Source organism: Nyctereutes procyonoides, unplaced genomic scaffold (assembly GCF_905146905.1).
Source record: "Nyctereutes procyonoides isolate TBG_1078 unplaced genomic scaffold, NYPRO_anot_genome, whole genome shotgun sequence".
NCBI lineage: Eukaryota > Metazoa > Chordata > Mammalia > Carnivora > Canidae > Nyctereutes > Nyctereutes procyonoides.
The window spans coordinates 81397253-81418714 of NW_026575140.1; the positions used below are offsets into that span (position 1 = coordinate 81397253).

Genomic DNA, 21462 nt, shown 5'->3' on the forward strand with positions numbered 1-21462 from the left:
TATGTAAAAGTCATCACCATAACTGAACACTAAAAACTATATCAGCCCTTTCTCCAGAAAACTTTAGAAATGCCCTTTTTAAAAATGTGTTTAATTCCAGTTAGTTAACTTACAGTGTAGTATTAGTTTCAGGTATACAGTATGATTCACAACTTCCATACAATATCAGGTGCTTATCACAACAAGTGCACTTCTTAATCCCCATCACCTATTTTCACTATCCCCTCACCTACCTCTCTTCTGGTAACCTGCTTGGTTCTCTGTAGTTAAGCATCTGTTTCCTGGGATGGCTGGGTGGCTCAGTGATCGGGCGTCTGCCTTCAACTCAGGTCATGATGCCGGGGTCCTGGGATCGAGTCCCAGATCAGGCTCCCTGCAGGAAGCCTGCTTCTCCCTCTCCTTGTGTCTCTGCCCCTCTCTGTGTGTCTCTTATGAATAGATAAAATCTTAAAGAATCTGTTTCTTCATTTGTTTCTCCCCCTTCACCTTTGTTCATTTATTTTGTTTCTTAAATTATACATATGAGTGAGATCATATGATATTTGTCCTTCTCTGACTTATTTCACTTAGCATTTATACTCTCTGGCTCTATCTATATCGTTGCAAATGGCCAGATTTCATTCTTTTTTATAGCTGAGTAATATTCCATTGTGTATATATATATATATATATATATATATATATATATATATATATATACCACCTCTTCTTTTTCCATTCATCATCTATTGATAGACATGTAGGCTGCTTCCATATCTTGGCTATTTAAATAACGCTCCTATAAACATAAGGGCATCCCTTTGAAGTAGTGTTTCCTATTCCTTGGGTAAATACCCAGCAGTCCAATTGCTGGACCATAAGGTAGTTCTGTTTTTAACTTTTTAAAAAACTTTTTAAAAAACTTTTAAAACTTTTTAAGGAACCTCCATACTGTTCTCCACAGTGGCTGCAGCAGTTTGCATTCCCACCAACAGTGCATGAGGATTCCTTTTTCTCCATATCCTCGCCAACACCTGTTACTTTTATAGTTGATTTTAGCCATTCTGATAGGTGTGAGGTAATAACCTCATTATAGTTGTGATTTGCATTTGCCTTAGAGTAAGTGATGAACATGTTTTCATTTACCTGAATGGCCATCTGAATGTTTTCTTTGGGGAAATACCTGTTCATGTCTTTTGCCCATTTTTTAACGGGATTGTTTTTTGGGTCTTGAGTTTTATTCTTTATATATTTTGGATACTAATCCTTCATCAGATATGCTGTTTGCAAGTATCTTCTTTGGTTGTCTTTCAGTTTTGCTGATTGTTCTCTTCACTGTGCAGAAGCCTTTTATTTTCAGGTAGACCCAATTATATATTGATTTTGCTTTTGTTTTCCTTTGTCTCAGGAAACACGTCTAGAAAAAAGTTGCTACGGACAATGTCAGAGAGGTTACTGCCTGGGTTCTTTTCTAAGATCTTTATGGTTTTTATAAAACCCTTTCAAAAAAAACCTTTGGGTTTATCTCTTCTGTGAAAACAATTTGCTGTTCTTTCTTGGAGATACATTTTTTGCTGTCCTACAGGATCTCAGATTCTTCTGTCAGCCCATGCTTAGGACTTGCAGTAGGCTATTCCATTATATATACTCTGTTTTCATTAAATAAGAGGTACCCTACCCAAGCTTTGCATATTTCTTTTGATCTGTGTTCTGAGATCTTCTACCCAAGAAAGTTGCAAAAATGAAAAATAACAAAATCCCCTCGGACAGCTGTTGCTGTTAAATGAATTCTTTTCTTGACCAAAAGCATCAGAAGTATTGTAGAGTGGCACACATTCTTTTATTAGTTTCACGGGCTTCCTCCCAAAACAGTTTTCCCCAGAGTTATCTCTATCTCAGTTGGGTATTCTGAATTTTTAAAAATGAAAGATTTTTCAGTATGGCCAAGGAGCTTTATTAAAATGGTCAGCAGAGTTTGTGATTTGAAATCTAGCAGAGCAGTTTTAGGTTAAAAAGCATTTTGAGACAAGTCAAGCTTATTCTCTGTCCTTGGTTATGATTTGAGTCTCTGTAGATACATACCGGTAAGAGGTAAGAAATCTTTTCCTCTTAAACACTGAACACTTGCTATGCTCCTGGCATTGTACAGTGTACTCGCCGTTAAATAGTGAAAGTTACTTGGATTCAAAAGATTCTGTAGGTTCTAGTACATTTATTTCAGAGAAATCAAATAATGGGGAAAGGAAAAGTAATTTTTATAATTCATTATCATAATATAAGCAGTTATTTTGGTGTATTTCCAGTTAATTTTCCCTATGCATTTTTCATAGATGTAAACAAATTTTAAGAAGTGTTACTTTATTCAGTGGTACATATGCATTTTCCCACATGGCTAGCCTTCATAACCACTATTTTTAATGACTGTTACAATCCAATGTGGATGTTAGTTTACCCAGTATTTCCCATTTAGGCAAGTCCTAATTTTTGTTTCGTTTTTCTATTGTAAGTACTGTTGCAATGAATTATATCATCATCCCTACAGTTTTTCCTTTTGCCAGTAATTTCCTTTGCATGGGTTCTCAGTGTAATTACTAGGTCAAAGGGCATGAATATTTTAGTGGTTGATAACAATTGCTAAAGTTCTTTCCAAGACGGGGGGGAATACCAATACCAATCTGTATGTACGAATGTGGCCTTTTATTTATTTATACTCTAATTGGTCATATTTCTGATTCCTGTTTTCCATGTGTTCAGTTTTAAAGTTTTTTTTTTTTTTTCCTATGCTATTACCTATCCCAGGGCTATCCAATAGAATTTTCTGCAGTGATAGAAATATTATATTATCTTCCCTGTCCAGTACCACAACCAAATGCCACATGTGGCTGTTGGACATTTGAAATGTGGTTAGTGGGGATCCCTGGGTGGCGCAGCGGTGTGGCGCCTGCCTTTGGCCCAGGGTGCGATCCTGGAGTCCCGGGATCGAGTCCCACGTTGGGCTCCCGGCATGGAGCCTGCTTCTCCCTCCTCCTGTGTCTCTGCCTCTCTCTCTATGTCTATCACAAATAAATAAAAATAAATCTTTAAAAAAAAAAAAAGAAAGAAATGTAGTTAGTGTGACTGAGGAACAGAATTTTTAACATAAAACTATTTAGCCACATGTGGCTAATGACACCGTGTTGGGTAGCTCAGATTTAACTCATTTTGTGTTGTGAGAGCATCTGCTACTTTCCACTCTTCTCCTTGGTTGACTTTGCCCACTTTATGTTTTTTGCATGCTGCTCCCTGTCTCCATCCCTGGATTTTTACCTAAATGTGGCCTTTAAGGTGAGTTAGGGACAGCAGGCACACTTGCCCATTTAATGTTTTATTTACAATGTTGGTGTGCTCAGGGACCATCCTGCTTCCTTGTTACTTAATATAATCCGAAGACTAACCCAGTTCTTTCTGCTCACCTCCTTATCTTCTTTTCTGTGATGTCTTCATTACTAAATAATGCCATCCTTTCTAGACCATGTCATTTCATTACCCTTTAGTTGGTTGGTTTTCTGTTGTTTTGTCTTTCTGGTCTAATATCCGATGCTGACTGTGCATTCTGTTTAGCAGGGATGGTGAGAGAAGGTCAGCTAAATGGCTCATCGGCGGCACACAGTGAGATACGAGGTATACTATTTCCTGTTCTACTGTCTGGGTCAGTTTCATTGGCAGAAAATGTTTTCCAGGGATTTGGTTAGGACCCTTGGAGAAGTGACTTACCTCCTGCCTGTTAGGATTCTGTGTTTTCCTATTGAGTCTATCACAAGATTCCTAGTATCTGTGATATCTTGTCTTCTGAATAGTTAAGATTGACTTAAATATCTGTAGCTTCAGATGTGTGTTTTGTGAGCCTTCATCTTACTCTCTTTTCTCTCCACAGACTGTAGAACATGAGAGGGCTAGAGAAATCATCACCATTAGACCAAGCTGTCAGGCCCGACTGTGGAGAATATTTAGCAAGTAAACTTACAAGAGCCCAACACAGCTCCATGGAAGTACCAAAACCCAGAGGCTGAAGGTTGGCGGTAGAGTTGGGGGTCGGGGGGTGTTCCAGCTCAATACTTCATGCCCACTGGTTCTTGATCTTCTGCGGCCTATTCCAGTTCAAGGATCCCCCAGTGACAACGGGACCCAGTGCAGCCCCCCCATCCCTGGGTTGGACATGCCTGTGTCCACACAACATATCAGTGTGACACCTCCACTATGGCTACAGCCCTGCATGAAGGACTTGGGAGCTAGATGCCGCGGGATCACCATGGCCCTTGTTGCTGTTTTGTACTCTATACTTGGTTTTTCAATTAAGCTTAATGGCTTTTTTAAAACATGACTTGAAGCTCTAGTTTTCTAGACCTTTTACAGTGTACAGTATTTTACATAACTGAGCTGTATTAAAAGCTTGTTCATTTACTTCCCAGGGCCCTGGCTCTACTTTTAGAGTCCCTTTAGAAAACTTGCAAAGGCACAAAATGAGCTTAATTTTCGTAACTCAATTTAAAAGTTCTCTTTCACACTGAAGTGGGTGATCTTACTCTCTGGACAAACATTATCAATTCCTGTTTTATTTCCCTTCTTACCATAAGGCCTAGAAGCATAGTTAGTGTGATGGGGGAATCTTACTTTTTGAATCGTATATAAAATAACTCTGAGACGTAAAAGGCAATTTACTTATGAAATTTATTTTCTTATATAAATTATGTATTTCTCTGGGCAGACAGCCTTCACCTTATTGCACTAATAGCACATCTGTAATACCAAGCTACAGGACAAGTCTTAACAAGAGGTTTGTATTCTTCAACGTAGCACTTGTCTACCAGGCACTGTAGAGAGGAGGAGGAAAAGCCAGGATCCACTCAGGTGAAGAGTGGGGTGGGGGAGAGGGGCAACTTGTATACCCTTTTGACAGTTGGTTCTCTCCCAGGAAAGGGAACATGCAAAGCTTACATCTGGATTCTGGGAGCAGGGAAGAGTTGGAAGGCTGAGAAGCCCAATGCAACACTGCAGCTCAGCTCCCTCTATTTTTGAGGGAAGCAGGAACTCCTTTTGTTCATTTCTAACAAATCACTCTGGCCTAGCTAATGCTTTGAGGAAATAGTGGGGATGGGGTCATCATCAGAATTAGCAGCAATTAGAACAGGCCATACACTGCCACAGTGTGATGGGTATCATCCTGGCCCCAGGGGCCTGAAAGCTGTGGATCCAAGGGATAACCCAGAGAGCTGGCTCTGGAAGTCTCGACTGCTCATTGTGCTCAGACATCCCTGTGACCGTGCGAATTAGCAAAGCTCTGGTGTTGGATCTTCCAACCGTTGGTCAAAGCTGTAATGAGATTGAGTGTGTAGGCAGAGAGAAGGGAATGCCTGAGTAGGAAGGACGACTGTCAGGGAAGGGGGTGATGGGCAGTGGACTATAACATGATTAGGCCCTCGCAGGTGGAGGCTGGGCTGCCAAGGACTAGGGCAGGGGGAGCTGCAGGCCCCTAGAGCTCCCCTCACTCTGCCTCTGTACTACACTGAAGAGAAGTCACTCATGTATTCTAAGCACATTCTTGATACAGGAAGAGGGGCTTTGGGGGAAGCAGTGATTTGGTTTTGGGCAAGAGCCATGTTAAGCCTTCATGAGGGCAGCCACCACAGCCTTGGCATTGAGGCTGCGTAGGTCACAGTAGGTCTGGCCAGTGCCCACAAAGACGATGGGTTTGCTCGTGATGTAGGTCATAGAAATAGCAGCTCCCACCTGAAGTGGAGAAAGGGGATACCCAATCAACTCAGAGCCACTTCTTTCCATCCCCTCAGTAACAGGCAGCCTTGGAGCCCGCCCCCCTGAGCAGGATGCCCCTCCCCATCTCATGCTGTCCTGTACCATCCATATTTACCTTGTCATCAATGGTATCAAATTTGGTAAGGACAATGCCATCAATGAGCCGAGGTGTTTGAGCCATAGAATGGTCAGCCAAGGCTCTGTTGAACTTGACCTGTAAGGGAGAAACATGGTGTAAGTACAAGAAGTACCCAGCTGCCCAAAGCTGAAGCTGGGAAAAGAACTAGGCCCTAGCCCTCACCAGCTGGTCCACGGCCTCATTGCCTACTAAGGCCTCCCCCACAAACAGCACCAAGTCGGGTGTGTTGACAGTAATGAGCTTAGCCAGGGCAGTCATCAGAGGGGCATTGTCTTGCATGCGGCCAGCTGTGTCCACCAGCACCACATCAAAGCCTTGGTTACGTGCTAGAGAGAAAAAAAGTGGTCAACTCAGAACTTCTAGACTGTCTTGCTCATCCCAGCTTTCTCTCAAGAAGTGGTAACCTGACTATATATTAAAAGCCTGTGTGTTTACTTTCTCGGGCTCCGGATCTGGTTATAAGGTAGTGTGAGCAAAAACCTGTTCTGTGCTTTGCGGTCAAGAACGTCCTGCCCACAGGATAAAAGAGATGTGTAACAGACTTTCTTGATTGGAATATATTAGTTTTGCCTGCAGTTAGCCACTCCTGATGGCAAGTTTTCCAGCCTGACTTGCTACTGAGCAGTAAGTTGGTAGGAGGGGAACCCTGATCCTCTAAGAATCCCAAGGAGGAAAGGGGTCCACAGCAGCCCCCCACCCCTGCCCCTGTCCTGTGCGCCGTACCAAAGGCAATCGCTTCCATGGCAATGCCTGCAGCGTCCTTGCCGTAGCCCTTTTCAAACAACTGCACCATAGTGCGGCCAGCGTGCTTCTCTGGGGGGTGTAGGGCACTCAGGCGCCGGGTGTGTGTGCGCAGCTGCTCCACAGCCCCAGCACGAAATGTGTCACAGGCAGCAATGAGGACACTGAAGCCATTCTCTAGCAGCCAGAAGGAAATCTGTGCAAAAGAGCAAGGAGATCAGTCCCTTAGAATGAGAATGGCTAAGACTTAGAGCATGAAAAAAAGGACGTCAGAGGTGGTGGGCAGCTGTACCGACCTTGGCAAGATTAGTAGACTTCCCCACTCCGTTAACACCACAGAAGGTGACAACATAAGGGCGCTGATGACGCTGGGCATCCATAATATCCCGGAGCATGTCTACACGACGCTGTGGCTGCAGAATCTGCACCAGGGACTCTTGCAGGGCTTGCTTTACTGTGGAAGTCACCGCTAAAAGGGGGCAGTGGATCTGTGAAACGCAAGGAATGTACCCCAAGAACACCCAACACCTAAAGGAACTAGGATCTGGAGGATACAAGGAATCCACACCACATGTGACACTGTTCCAAGCACTTTACAAGTGTTAACTCAATAACTTCAAGTCTAAATTAGACAGTAGATGTTTAGAGGTGAAGGAACTTGCCAAAAGCCACACACCTAGTAAAAACGGACATCAATGTGCTTAACCTCCTAGTACACATTATGCCTTGAGCATTTTCTGGTTTAGGGGGGATACTTACTGCTGAATGTCCCCATCACCTTCCCCTCCAGCTTGTTGGCCACAGATTCACAGAGCTGGACTGCAATGTCTGCTGCCACATTCTTAGCTGGAAAGACAGGGACAGGTGTGAGGGCCAGCCACGTCAACAGTAAACAACCCTATGGTACAGATGAGAACTCTGCGTGGTTCTACTCTCCACCACCCCTCGCCCATAAACCTTAAGTCCACCTATTCTTCAGAACTTACCAATGAGATGATCACGCATCTTATCCAGCACCGATTCCATGTCTTCACGACTCAAGCTCTTGGAACCCACAAGGCCCTTCAGCATCCCAAACATGCCACCCAGAGTTCCCTTGGTAGCACTGCAGGGACAGGAGATCACAGATCCATAGAAAAGGGCGGGAGTCCAGGCTCATCCCTCCTGGAGCCACACATACCACCTGCCACCTGAAGTTCCCCTACCTGGGTTTGGTGGCATTTTGTGCGGTCTCTTCATCATCTGAGCTGCTGCAGTCTAGATCCTGAAGCTGCCCCCCAGGCCCAGTCCCTCGAATCTGGAGGGTACAGGGAAAGGAACAAGATGGGATCGGGAACACTGAGGGCAGAGCAGCCTGGGATTTGCCATGTCCTCACTACTCTGTTATTCAGAAAACTCCAAACATAACCCACCCCCTTTGTTCATAGACACTAAAGGGCCTGCCCTCCTGGTCTCTACCTCCTCCCGTTTCTTAATAAAGGTAATCCTTACTGGCCCGTTTTCTCTTACCAAGTTGATGTCCTCAGGTGGGGCAGTGTCAGGGGCTCCGTTGGTGGTGGGAGCGCTATAATCCAAGACTTCCTTGTTAGCACAGCCACCCAGTGCCCACACCCGGGGTGCTTTCTTGCCCTTCTCCTTCGGAGCATCTGATTTCGTGGACTTGCTGTAAAGGGTTACAGCACCAAAGTTTATAAGTGAATTAGAAACATCCACCCAGGAGCCCCTTTGCTCCCAGTGATGTGAGATTCATGGTGAAAGAATGCTCACCTGGACTTCTCCAGACCTCTCCCATGCTTCTGAATGAACTCCTCCCGCTTCCTGCGTATTAGCTCCTCTTTGGAAAGTTCTACCCCATTCTCTGGCCCCGCTGGGAGACCTGACTTTTCAGCAGGAACTGCTTTGCCCGTAGCCAAAGGGCCATCAGAGCCTGTTAGGAGAAAACTCTCTGGTGAAAGATGACCAATTGGAACAATGGGCAAGAGTCTTCCAAGTCCTTGAGAGGAAGCTAGGAACAAACATGCTGGGGATCACGAGGACCGGGGGTGATAGGGTGATGGGCACTGAGCAGGGGAGATAAGCAATGACAGAGAGAAAGACAGGGAACAACTTCAGTCCTTACTGTCATTAACTTTTCATGCCCCTCTTATGTCCAAGGAGCTCAAACTCACTTTCCTTCTTGGCCCCCTTTTTTTTGCTGTTCTTTGATTTTTCCTTGGGCTTTTCACCCCGTGTCTCAATCATGGACCTCACAGGTTTCTTGGCCTTTTCAGAATCTTCGAATTTCTTCATGGTAGTGGGAGCACGGATCTTACTGCTCTCCTCTGCTTCGCTAGAGAAAAGAGAAAGAACCCTCACACCAAGAGGTCAGTCAGATCTAGAAGTGTGTTTCAGTACAACGTGCTACCCTGAACCACCCTGAACCACCCTCGGGAAAGAAGGGAGCTCATCAGGGCGCAGACATCGACTCTGCAGAGGGGAGGCCTCTCACCGAAGGAGCCGCAGGAAGTCATTCTGGAAATCAAAAGTGCCATTCAATAGACTTAAGGCACTTTGCTGTTGGATCTCTGTGCGGTACTTGTCTCGAAACAGCCGATGCACATCATCTATCAACTTGTCTACGTACGTCAGCGTTAGGATCTTCTGAAAACCGACCTGTTCAGGGAGTAACGGAGCCAACAGATCTGCTTACAAGCCAACTCAACCCAGGCCTGCAGAGGCCGGCTCCGTGGCCTGGCAGGTTTCCCTGACCTGAGGGGCAGCCAAGCTGGCGGCAGCGCCTTCCCTCCCTCTCCCCCTCCCCGGCTTCTCAGTTATTTCATCATATACACTGGGTGCCATTAATTAGGATTCTCTTAGCAATCAGAATTGTGTTCAAAGTGTGACCGTGACCGCGACGTCTCGGGAGTACCTCCACTTACCACAAACACCAGCTCGAACTGGTTGTCCAGTTTATACTTGAGTGTGAGCGCCTCATGGGTGAAGGAGTTGTTACCTCCCCTTTCCTGGAAGGAAGAGGAGGTCGCAGACACGTCCAGACCACCCAGAAACCCCAGGCTTGCGCCCTTCGGGGACTACCGGGACTACCCGTGGGAAGGAACCAGGCGCCCCCCGGCCCCGGCCCCGGCCCCGCCCGGCCCCCGCCCGGCCCCCGCCCGGCCCCCGCCCGGCCCGGAGGATGCTGGGTCCTTGCTCTCCAGCATCCATCCCATCAGGGAGAGGCGGAGGCACCAAGTCGGGGGGAGGGAAACAGGTCAGGGGGAAGGCAAGACACGTGCAAGCCAGGGGGGACGTAGTCCTAGCATCACATTGACCAGCCGCTGTTCACTTATCTACGGTTTTCAAAGGCGTTTTTCCACTATCCCACCCAGCCTCCGAAACAGCAGGTCAGGCCGCTGGGGGAACCGTGGGAAAGCCGAGGGGGCGCCGCGGGGACTCGGCCCGAGGGCGGGGGCGGGCAGCCGAGTCCCGGGGCGAGCCGGGCGCCCGCCGGGGGGCGCGGGGGGCGGGGGAGGTGGGGCCGGCGGACCCCGCGGGGAGCGATACCTGCAGCAGCACAGATCGAATCAACGCATTAACGGGCCCGGTGCAGGAGTCGCTCACGCCCTGGAAGCACCAGAGCACAAGCCCGCCCTTGGAGAAAATGGTGAAGAAGTCGAGCATGGCGGCAGCGGGGAAGAAGCCGGGGCCGGCGCCGGGAGCTCAGGCCGCGATCGCCGCCGCTTCCTGCTGCGCCAGGCGCGGGACACGTCACACCAGCGGCCCCGGAAACCGGCTCAGCCGCACTTCCGCTCCGCGCGGCCGGGTCCGCCCCGCCGCCGCCTCCGCCCCCGCCCCCGCCCCCGCCCCCGCCCGAGGGCGCGCAGTGCTGACGCCGTCGCCAGGCTCGCCAATGGCGGGTGGGGGCGGGTGGGGGCGGGCCTGCGCGGGGCGCCGCGAGCCGCCGCCTCTAGCGCGGGGGGCGGGGCCCGGGGCGCCGCTGGCCAATGGGCGCGCTCGTCGGAACGGCCCGGGGCGCGGAGCAGTGACGGCGGAGGGGGCGGGGCGCGGGGAACGGGCAGGGTCCGGGGTGGAGCGGCGGCGCGCGCAGAGGCCATGCTGAGGACGGCGTCGCGGCCGCGCTGGGGCCGGGCCCTGCTGGCCCGGGGGCTGGGCTCACGCCGCGGAGGCTCCGCTCCGGGTAGAGTTGAGGGCAGCGGAGGGTATCGCGGTTGTCGGGTGGGCGCGGTCGCCGGCTGTGCGGCCTTCGGGACTCAGGACCCGGCCCCCAGTGCAAGGACAGCGGGTCGGCCGGGAGAAGGGGCTGAGCTTGCCGCGCCGGGCTCGTGAGGCCCGAGCGCTGCACGGATGCCGAGGGCGCCTTCTCAGGCGACAGCTGCCACATCGCTGCAAGCCTCGACTTCACCACCGAAGAGCAGAGCCAGGCTGGGGGGTCGCAGCGGTAGACGTGCAGGAGGCCCCGCTCGCGGGCAGGGTGCGGTGCCAGGTGTGCGGCTGCGGGGGGCGGGGGGAGGGAAGAGCAGAGCGTGCACGTCGGTGCAGGTGCCCAGGGAGCTGTAGACTCCCGCTGGGCCCCGCAGCCAGCGTGATTGCAGGAGCGCAGGGGGCAGATGCGTTCAAGGAAGATGTGTGTCCCACGTCCTGAGGAACCCGAGCCAAAGCTTAAGAGAAGCATTGGTTTTGTGCAAGGCGCAAGCAGAAGCCGTGTAGTTGGTGTAGACATGGGGAAGGCAGCGTGGACGGGGGAGGTAAGCCCAGGTCGGAGAAACATGCGAGTCCGTGGAAAGACTTGGAGATGCGTGAGTTAGGCGTGAAAGACAAAAGGATTCGTTGATTCAGGGCGCTTGACGGCGCGCCAGGTTGCCAGGTTCTGTGCCGGGTCAGAGATCGAGTGGCCAAGAAAGCAGGCATAGCGCAGCGTGACGCAGTCGCAGATAAATTCGGAGTTGCAGATGCGCTGCGTGAGGCGATGAGATGGCGCGACAGGAGATTCGGACAGTGTAGCGGGGCAGGAAAGCCTTTCCTGAGAAAATGATAACTGAGCTGAAGGGGAAGGGAAGCAGGGCCTTAACAGCAAAGAAGTGCACCCAGTTTCATTTTTGTTTAAAGATTTTTAAAAGGGGGGATCCCTGGGTGGCGCAGCGGTTTGGCGCCTGCCTTTGGCCCAGGGCGCGATCCCGGAGACCGGGGATCGAGTCCCACATCGGGCTCCCGGTGCATGGAGCCTGCTTCTCCCTCTGCCTGTGTCTCTGCCTTTCTCTCTCTCTCTCTCTCTGTGTGTGTGTGTGACTATCATAAATAAATAAAAATTTAAAAAAAACAAAGATTTTTAAAAACTTATTTATTCATGAGAGAGAGAGAGAGAGAGAGAGAGAGAGGCAGAGACACAGGCAGAGGGAGAAGCAGGCTCCATGCAGGGAGCCCAGCGCGGGACTCGATCCCGATCCCGGGGCTCCAGGATCACACCCTGGGCTGAAGGCGGCGCTAAACCACTGGGCCACTGGACACAGTTTCAAAGCAGAGAGAACCCCCATGTCGATCCCCTGTGGTGGGAAGAAAGAAAGAAAGCGCCATCAAGGTGTCAGAGGGCTGGAGTGGGGGAGGAGGGAGAGAACAAGGTAAACAGGAGCCGGGCTGTGCAGTGTCTCACAGGCCATGTTAAAAGACTTTGGACTTTTATCCTTGGAGTAATGGTCACTGGAAGGTTTTAAGCAACCGAATATGTGATTAAATTAGTGCTTAGAAAATATTTTAGCTAACACGCAGAAGAGAGTTGGGTGGGCAAGAGGAGAATTTCTGGGAACAATTAGGAAGCTTTTGCATTAGTCTAGGGGAGAGCTTAGGGTGGTGGTAGCAGAGATGGGGGGAATGGGAGGACAGATTGGGGAGATATTTAGGAAGCAAAGACATCAAGACTTGATGATAAATAGGACATGAATGTAGCTTTGCTGGTGGCGATGGATACCCAGGATAAGATGCCCCTCGGAGTATCATGCTTTAGAGGGCACTGCAGCTTGGGGTGTGCCAGGACCCATTGGCCCAGGAGCCTGGGACCTCCAAGACAAGAGGACCATGCAGTTGAATCTGTGAGCCTGGGGCCCAGAGGAGAGAGCAGCCTGCACAGGAGGTAAACCTGCCTAAGTCCCCTCGCCTAGGGAGAGAGGATAGAGTGTTCATTTTAAGAAGCTGACTCTTGCATTGCTGGGCACACCACATGAGAAGGCAGAGAGCCTAATGGCACGCAGACCACATAGTGAAGCTGACCTTATGAGACAGGCCAGCTGTGGGCACAGCCTGCTCAGGGTCCACTTAGCCCATCCTCTAACCCCTTACCACCTGGAAAGAAAACGTATCGCCTTCTGACCATAACTGCGTCCCACAGACCAGAACGGAAAGGTGTCTGAGATTAAGAAGAAGATCCAGTCAGTCCTTCCTGGAGGAGCTTGGAATCCACTGTACGACACCAGCTACCTGCCCCCTGAACACTCGGATGTGGTGATTGTGGGGGGTGGGGTGATTGGCCTGTCTGTGGCCTATTGGCTGAAGAGGTTGGAGAAGCCACGAGGTGCCATTCGGGTGCTGGTGGTGGAACGGGACCACACGGTGAGGTCTGGGGGAGGGTGGCGTCGTGAGTGGGGCACTGACTCCGATCTTACTCAGGGGCAAGTGGAGTGGAGGGAGGAAAGACGTCAGTCTTTGGGGGTCCAAAGGGCAAAAACTGTACTTTGGGTCTTGTTGAGGAATAGTCCCAGGCTTTCCCTCCCATGAATTAGAGACTTTGTATGGTTTTTGCTCTTAAAAGCAAATTTCACCATGTTGGATCTTCTGGGCGCAAAGAGAGCCTGTATTCCAGCTGTCATGAACAGACAGCTCTCCCATCCCCCTTTTGGTTCTGTGACTTCTCAGGTTTTGCACTTCAATTGTTCCTATTCTTTTTGTTTTGTTTTGTTTTCAAAGATTTTATTCATCTATCTGATTGAGAAAGAGAGAGACAGCATAATAGGGGGGAGAGGGAGAGGGAGAAGCAGACTCCCCACTGAGCGGGGAGCCTGATGCGGGCTCGATCCCAGGACCCTAAGATCATGACCTGAGCCGAAGGCAGACACTTAACCAACTGAGCCACGCAGGCGCCCCTGTTGTTGTTCCTAGTCAAGCCACTGCCAGTTAACTATGAATCTTGCTAGTTTGGTCACATCCTTCCATTTTCCAGTTAGTAGATGAAATGTTAATCTCCTGCCCTTGAGCTTCCAGACCATTCCCATGTGTGCCACGTGCCCAGCCCTTTAGATGCCTGACTCTGCTCGGCCCATCTGCTAAGAAGGATCTTAGTGGTTACTGTCCTCTTTGGGTGCTGGTTGGCCTGCATGTGGGTTTATCTGCCTCTGCTCCTCTTAGATTTTAAGCCCGCAGGTAGTACTGTGCTCTACTTGTAGGTGCTTCTGCTACAGGAGGGTGCTCACACGGACGGGGTGCTGGCCCCCCTCAGCCTCTCTTGTCTTCCCACAGTACTCCCGGGCGTCCACCGTGCTTTCTGTGGGCGGCATTCGCCAGCAGTTCTCCGTGCCCGAGAACATCCAGCTTTCCCTCTTTTCCATTGAGTTTCTACGCAACATCAATGTACGTGCAAAGAGACTTGGGCGTGGGGGTGGGGACCATGCCTTTAGCCCAGAGAGAGGAGTAGCCCCCTGGCCAGGGGATCAGGGAGCAGAAGCAGTTCGGGCACCTAGGAGTGGGAACCTCTAGTTTTCCCCCACACTTCGGTGGTAGAACCCAGAGGGGAACTCCTCTAAGTCTTGGGAGGTGTTGGTGAAGAAGCCAGGAGAGCTCTCCCTCCATTCTTTAAATCAGCCTCTCTACAGAGCCTTTTTTTTTTTTTCTTTCTTTGCACACAGGAGTACCTGGCTGTAGTCGATGACCCTCCCCTGGACATCCAGTTCAACCCCTCAGGTTATCTCTTGCTGGCTTCAGAAAAGGGTGCCGCACTCATGGAGAGCAACGTGAAGGTGCAGAGGTGGGTACCTGGCACACTAGCAGGCTGCTCCTCACTCAGCTGCGTACACCCGGCAAGCTCCGATTCGAAGTTAGGAACTGGGATGGGCGAGTTGCTAAGACAGGTCCCTACTGTGTGGAAGCGCAGCCTGTCGGGAACCACAGACACATGCAGACCCCAGGACCCTGTGCCAGGTGCTATAACAGATGTAGACCAACACGCTGCTGTGGTGGTTCCCAGATTTGCCAGATCATAGGAACCACCTGGAAAATCCCACACCTAATAAGCCACAACCTCTAGGGAAGGGCCCGGGAATCTGCACATTTTTCCTGTGAGGGCCAGGTAGTCGGTATTTTAGGCTTTTGGGGGCATAGGGTCTCTGTTGCAGTCACCCGGCTCTGCAGTTGAAAGAAACGCAGCCATAGACAAAACATGGGCAAAAATATAAACGACCGAGTGTGACTCACATTAAAAAATGCAGGCAGCAGGCCGGTTTGGGCAGCCCCTCTCCTGAGTGAGTCTCACGATTGGTCAGGAGTGCACGTGTTCAACAGATAGACTTGCAAGTCTCACTGGGGACATCGGGTGATGTCTCAGATGCAGCGTTTATTCATTTAGCCACCAAATAGCCACCATTTTATATGTGGGTAAACTGAGGCACGGGCGTTTAGTGGTGGCTCTGGGATTCAACACAGGCAGTCTGCTTGCGAATGTGTCCTCTTAGGATCTGTGTTGCTGTCTTTGGGGGGTTGTTGTGCTGGTGGATGGGACTGTACTAGAAAGTGGGCAGGAAGGCCTTTCCAGGCACAAGTGGAGAAAGTGACTTGCACTGTCGTGAAAGGATGTGGAATAATCGGGATGACGGGGTTCAGCCTGGCCGAAGGGTTATGAGGGTGTAGGCAAGGAAAGAGGGGTCAGGTGAAGAGCCGTGGCTGGGAGGCTTGGTCTCCACCCACTCAGCAAGGAGGAAAACTTGGGGAGTTTGGGGCAGAGAAGTGACACGAATGAGGCAGAACCCCCACTTGTGGAGTGGGGTCTATACTTCTCCGTCTGCTCACTCCCCCTCTGACACACGTGCACACGCGTTTCTCTCAGGCAGGAAGGAGCCAAAGTTTGCCTGATGTCTCCTGAGCAGCTTCGGAACAAATTTCCCTGGATAAACACAGAGGGCGTGGCTTTGGCATCTTACGGTGAGGCCTGCTTGCAGAGGGGCTCAGGGTTCATGGGGCGCCTTGGGTTGGGAGTCTCAGCACCCTGTAGCCACACCAAGAAGCAGTGCTGCCCCCCTGCCCCCTGGGCCGTGCTAGCTCTGTGTCCTTCCACAGGATTTGACTCTGGTGCATCGGGCAGCAGGACTTCCCCTGGCTTACAAGCCCTAAAGAAGGGTCAGGGGCACAGGAAATCCAGTAGGAGGAGAGGGTCCTGACCCCGCCTCATGAGTCCTCTTGCTCGTCACAGGGATGGAGCACGAAGGTTGGTTTGACCCCTGGTCTCTCCTCCAGGGGCTTCGGCGGAAGGTCCAGTCCATGGGGGTCCTCTTCTGCCATGGAGAGGTGACACGTGAGTCCGAGGTCCCTTCTTTGCTCTGCTTCCCGGGGTGCTGGCGTAGATGGGGTCTTAGCTTCACTCACAAGCTAAGCAAGAGTTAGGGGGCGAGGGAGTTCTCCCCGGGGGCTGGGCATCCCGACTCCGGCTCCTAACTAGCCTTCTGCATGACTTACTCGTGCTGGAAGGTTTCAGCACCCTCCTGTCCTGCGTGTGGCCAGGTTCATCCTGCTCCCCGCCATCTCTGTGGGAAAGCCCCAGCCTTCCAACCTGCTCCCCTCATGAAACCCCTGCTATCCCAATCTTGTCCTCTTCGGGCCTCAGGAGTTCCTCTCTTTTTTCTGCAGGTTTTATCTCTTCATCCGACCACATGGAGACCAGGAGCGGGGAAGAGGTGACTTTGAAAAGGATCCATGAAGTCCATGTAAGTTCCCAGCCTCTGCGTCCTCCTTACCAAGTGGAGGGGCACAAAAGGCAACAGCTGTTACTTTGATCTTTTTCTACCTACTTCCAGTCTGGGTAAACTAAGGCTCAGGAAGAAATGCACTTGTCATGGTGCCCGGCGTATGGCCCGGGCCCTGCCTCCCCTCCCCCTCTGGTGCCTGCAGGTGAAGGTAGACCACAGCCTGGAGTACCAGCCCGTGGAATGTGCCATCGTGATCAACGCAGCGGGGGCCTGGTCTGGCCAGATCGCACAGCTGGCTGGTATCGGGAAGGGGCCACCGGGCACCCTGCAGGGCACCAAGCTACCTGTGGAGCCAAGGAAAAGGTGACTCCCCTCAGGGCAGCTGAGGAGGTTGGTGGGAGAAGGGAAGAGGCAGTGTAAGGGGTTGTTACTCGTGGTGGGAAGGGGAGGGGCTCTTCTAACCTGCTGGTCATGGTAGGTACGTGTACGTGTGGCACTGCCCCCAGGGACCCGGCCTGGAGACCCCATTCGTCGTAGATCCTAGTGGGGTCTATTTCCGCCGGGAAGGACTGGGCAACAACTATCTGGGCGGCTGTAGCCCCACCGAGGTAAGCTAGGTGGGGTTGGGGTGCTGGGCAGCAGACACAGGCCAGTCATCATTAAAGAGCCAGGCTATTTGGGGGGGCCAGCACTCCTGCTGATGTGCCAGCCCTACTGAGGGGAGTAATGGGGTCACTGGGGCCCACCCTCGTGTCCCAGGCAGAATAAGCCACGTCCCCACCTCTCACCGCAGGAGGAGGAACCAGACCCAGGGAACCTGGAAGTGGACCATGATTTCTTCCAGGACAAGGTGTGGCCCCCTTTGGCCCAGAGGGTACCGGCTTTTGAGACTCTGAAGGTAAGTGGGAGGCCGGTGAGCCTGAGCACCTCGGTCCCCTTGGAGAGCCTATCCGCTGTTATGCGCCCTCCACCTCACAGCTGCTAAGGACCCATCCCATCGACCCCTCAGCAGCTGGGAGGTCAGACTGTGTCTGACTCTTGGGCAGGAGCGAGGGCGGCATGTGCCGGCACCTTCCCGGGCACCCCAGCATCTTGTCCACCCGCAGGCTCGGAGCTCTTGGGCTGGCTATTACGACTACAACACCTTTGACCAGAATGGTGTGGTGGGTCCCCACCCACTAGTCATCAACATGTACTTTGCCACGGGCTTCAGTGGCCATGGACTCCAGCAGGCCCCTGCCGTGGGCCGAGCCGTGGCGGAGATGGTGCTTCAAGGCCACTTCCAGACTATCGACCTGAGCCCCTTTCTCTTCAGCCGCTTTTACTTGGGAGAGAGGGTCCAGGAGCACAATATCGTCTGAGCCGTAAGCTCTCAGATGGGCCCTGCTGCCCCATCCGTCAGCCTTGGCCCACATGCACATCTTCCTCACCGTGGCTTTCCCCAGCACCAAGCCAGGCTCTCCTGTCCCCGCACCCTGCTCATCCGGAGGCGGGCCAGGCAGGCAGACGACGGGCTTTGAGGCACTGCACCTGAGGCCCAGGCCAACAGAGTGATGGGTGAGACTGCACGACCCATCTCTGGCCGGGGTGGAGGCCACCCACCGAAGTAGTACAGCTGGACTACTAGTATACCTGACCATGTGACCGAGACCGGCTCCTTCCTAGTACCCAGGCAGGGAGCATTTGGGCAGCCTGGCCCGGATGTAGTGACTGTCTACCTTAGTCATCAACCAATAAATGTGATTACTCTTCCCATCCAGTCCTCCATCCCTTCTGCCTCACGTCATGGCACCTGCTTCTGAAGCACCCACTGGCCCTTGACACCAGGCTGGGAGGGGCACGGCTGCCTCGCGGGACCATTCTTAAGTCCTGGGTGGAGGCATCTTGTTTGCAGACTAATGCCTCCTCTTCCTGAGTTCCTGCGGGGGTTTGGCCATGGAGGGAAGGGAAGGGTTCATTCGTGTATGGACTGTTTTTTCAGCTCCAACCCTTGGCCGGGCCCAGGGCTACATGTTAGGGGAACCAGGCAAGGCATCCTGTAGGTCCTCACTTGAGTGTTCTTATCTCCCCCCTGCCCCTCTGCCCAGGTCAGATGGAGTGCAGGCCCTGGATGGCCGGGAATAAGTGATTCCAGGCTGTGGGGAAACCCAGTACAAATGCCCAGGACCAAGAGTCAGTGAGGTTCAAGGGACAGTAAGTGATTTGTCCGAGCAAGGTTGCGGGGTGAAGGAAGAGGAGTGCTAAGAAGCAGGGCAGGGCCGGGGGCTGAAGAGCCATCTGTGGAGCTTGGGGCGTATTCTGTGCGCTTTCAACAGGGAAGCGACACACTCCAATTTTCCTTTTAGAAAAATCACCCTGGGGATCCCTGGGTGGCGCAGCGGTTTGGCACCTGCCTTTGGCCCAGGGCGCGATCCTGGAGACCCGGGATCGAATCCCACATCAGGCTCCCGGTGCTTGGAGCCTGCTTCTCCCTCTGCCTGTGTCTCTGACTCTCTCTCTCTCTCTCTCTGAGTATCATAAATAAATAAAAATTAAAAAAAAAAAAAGAAAAATCACCCTAACTGCCTTGTGGAGACTAGATTATGATGTCAGGCCAGGAGGGCAGATGCGAGCCGTCGCTTCAGTCCACATGGCAGGGACAAGGGGGCCTGCACCGTCCTGGCAAGAAGCATGTGCGTCTAAGAAGTGACAGCAGTGATGAGAGACGGCCAAGTAAGACTCAGGTTTTTGGCTCAGACACTAGCTATACGTCTTGCCTTTCACAGAGTAAGGAACACCAGGGAGGAGCAGCGCGAGAGACAAGGTGTCTGGGACACGCTGAGTCAAAGGTGCCCACAGGACACCTGGAGGAGATGTCTAACCGGGAGTAGAACTTACTGTGCGGCCTCCCAGGAGGATATGGGCTGTTGAGAGATGGACACTGTGGAAGAGAATGGCATCGCCCCACAGCGGGAGAAGAGTAGGGGGCCGGGGACCAAGGGGGGAAGCTGCAGGACCCCTCTGACATTTAGGGGTTGAACCAAAGGAAAGGAAGCCTAAGAGGTGGCCAGAGAGGCAGGAGAAAAGCCAGGAGCGTGAGGAGTCACAAGAACCCAGAAGGAGGGGTCAGCAGTAGCCACACATGCATACAGGCTGGGCCAGTACCAAGTGTGTCAGTGGGGACCCCAGGGACAGCACTTCTGGAAGAAACCCCCCCGTGGGATTTGAGGTGACAGTTGTTGGGAAGAAGTGAGTGGGAGTAGAGACCTCTAGTAAAATGCTCATTCCCCCTCATAAGCGGTCTTGGGGGAGAAGAATGAAACAGAAAGCGGGCCTGACTGATAGTGGACGTGAGGGAGGAGGACGTGCGGGGCCCTGCGAGGTGAGGGAACTGGAGAAGCCCGTGGGTGTGGCCAAGAGCCAGGAACCACAAGGTGAGCAAGAGGAAGAGCCTCCGGTGCTGAAAGACAGGAAGGAACTTGCCAGGGGCCTGGGTAGGGACAACTGCGGTGAAGGCTGTGAGCTAGCCTTGTGGGCTGCCCTGTGTGCACCCCCCTCTGTGGGGCAGGAGGAGAGGGGCCTTCACCTGGCCGCTCACCCTGAATCTACCTCAAGACGACACAGGGGACTGAGGAGGAATGCATTCGGGAAGCCTCGGCACCTGCACGGGGCTTTCCTGAAGCTTGAGGGAGAGCGCTGTCAGGCCGTCTGCCTCCCCCAGGAGACTGAGCGTTGGAGTCCGGCCTCCTCCACCTCTGCCCCAGCAACAGGCTGCAGCCTGCTGCGCGTCCCTTACCGCGCCAGCCAGTGTCTACCTGAGTCCCTGGGGCCCGAAGCAGACCCCTGGCTTCGGAGACTTCTGGGGTCAGTGGGAAGGCCAACCCTCCTAGGCTCAAGTCCCAGCAACACAAGGTGCTACCGGAATTGTGACAAAGCTGGGAAGGGCTTAAGAAACGCTTCTTCAGAAGCTGCAGAAGTGAGCCTTTCCAAAAGAGGGGTGCTTGAGGAGCCCAGGTGCCCACGGTGGGCGGAGGAACAGCAGAGGTCGGGCACCAGCAGGGAAAGCAGGGGTGTGTTTGATGAGGGGTAAGAGAACCCTCGGACGTGCTAATTCATCTCCTCTACGCTCACGGCAACACTGGGAACCAGACACGGAACTTGACGTTGAATAAAGTGGACGTAGGCAGGCTCCGCGCTTCCCCAAGGCCGGAGGGCTAGTAAGTGATGAGCTCTGCGCGTGGACCCCAGCGGCCTCCCTCCAGAGCCTTCGAGCACCGCCTCAGACCACGCTGCCTCCCGGGATTCGTCCCTCCTTAGCTCTGCCCGCTGCTGAGAAAAGTATGAACTCTGAAAGGGAGAGCGTGAGCCCGCCCTCGGGCCTATGAACTCCCGCGCCCCAGGATGCTGGGGCACATCGTCCGGGTTTCCACACGGCTGGGCCCTGGAACACTGCTCAGGGCCGCTGCCGTTCCTTCTGTGGTGAAACAAGTTTGGGAAATGCCCCATGTATTCCCTCCACCCCCCACCCCGCCCGCAGCACGTCAAGGGGCTGCCTCTGGGCTGCGCGCCGGCTCAGGCCCTGATCTCGGGCCTGGCCTGGGACGGAGCCCTGCGTCCGTCCGTCCGTCCGTCCGTCCGTCCGTCCGGCTGCTGCTGCTCCCCCGGCCTCTGCCCCTCCCCCGGGCATGCTCACTCTCTCAAGTAAATGAATAAAATCTTCGAAGAAAAAAATCCTGCACTTGAGCCCCTGGACTCAAGCCGGACGAGCCAGCGACTCGCTCCTCGCTCCTCGCATTTGTCAGCAGCTCTGCCACCCGCGGAAGGGGCCCCGCTGGCGCCTGCGGGAGTCGCGGCTTCCCGCACCTGAGGCCGCCACCCCCCGCCGCGCGGCCTTTG

At 52.7% G+C, this 21462-nt stretch overlaps 3 protein-coding genes across 5 annotated transcripts in view; 2 read left to right on the forward strand and 1 right to left on the reverse strand.

The window, feature by feature from the left end:
- The window catches only part of FAM118B (family with sequence similarity 118 member B), a 46372-nt gene extending 41953 nt beyond the window's left edge, over positions 1-4419 (forward strand). The window contains exons 7-8 of one of the 2 annotated variants that reach the window (XM_055306500.1): positions 3580-3639; positions 3893-4419. In XM_055306500.1, the coding sequence (XP_055162475.1) occupies positions 3580-3639; positions 3893-3906 (74 nt within the window). In that variant the 3' untranslated portion in view covers positions 3907-4419. The remainder of the gene's footprint in view (positions 1-3579; positions 3640-3892) is intronic. The other variant, XM_055306501.1, reaches the window with a different exon arrangement.
- Positions 4420-4667: 248 nt separating this feature from the next.
- SRPRA (SRP receptor subunit alpha) lies at positions 4668-10417 on the reverse strand. Its single transcript, XM_055306498.1, has 14 exons — positions 10193-10417; positions 9568-9651; positions 9138-9301; positions 8818-8978; positions 8417-8576; positions 8159-8312; positions 7855-7946; positions 7636-7754; positions 7409-7495; positions 6946-7118; positions 6632-6845; positions 6071-6234; positions 5885-5983; positions 4668-5745 (listed from the first exon to the last, which is right to left on the reverse strand). The coding sequence occupies exons 1-14, from the start codon at positions 10307-10309 to the stop codon at positions 5617-5619; spliced, it is 1917 nt and encodes a 638-aa protein (XP_055162473.1). The 5' UTR covers positions 10310-10417; the 3' UTR covers positions 4668-5616.
- A 292-nt stretch (positions 10418-10709) lies between these two features.
- Positions 10710-18342, forward strand: FOXRED1 (FAD dependent oxidoreductase domain containing 1). Of its 2 annotated transcripts, none has more exons than XM_055305155.1 (11): positions 10710-10826; positions 13029-13249; positions 14153-14263; positions 14539-14657; positions 15732-15826; positions 16095-16196; positions 16529-16605; positions 16790-16950; positions 17066-17195; positions 17381-17485; positions 17694-18342. In XM_055305155.1, exons 1-11 carry the CDS (start codon positions 10742-10744, stop codon positions 17946-17948), a joined length of 1461 nt encoding a protein of 486 aa, XP_055161130.1. In that variant the 5' UTR covers positions 10710-10741; the 3' UTR covers positions 17949-18342. The 2 variants fall into 2 exon arrangements, with proteins under 2 accessions (XP_055161130.1, XP_055161129.1); XM_055305154.1 differs by having other exon boundaries at positions 10715-11132.
- The last annotated feature ends 3120 nt before the right edge of the window (positions 18343-21462 follow it).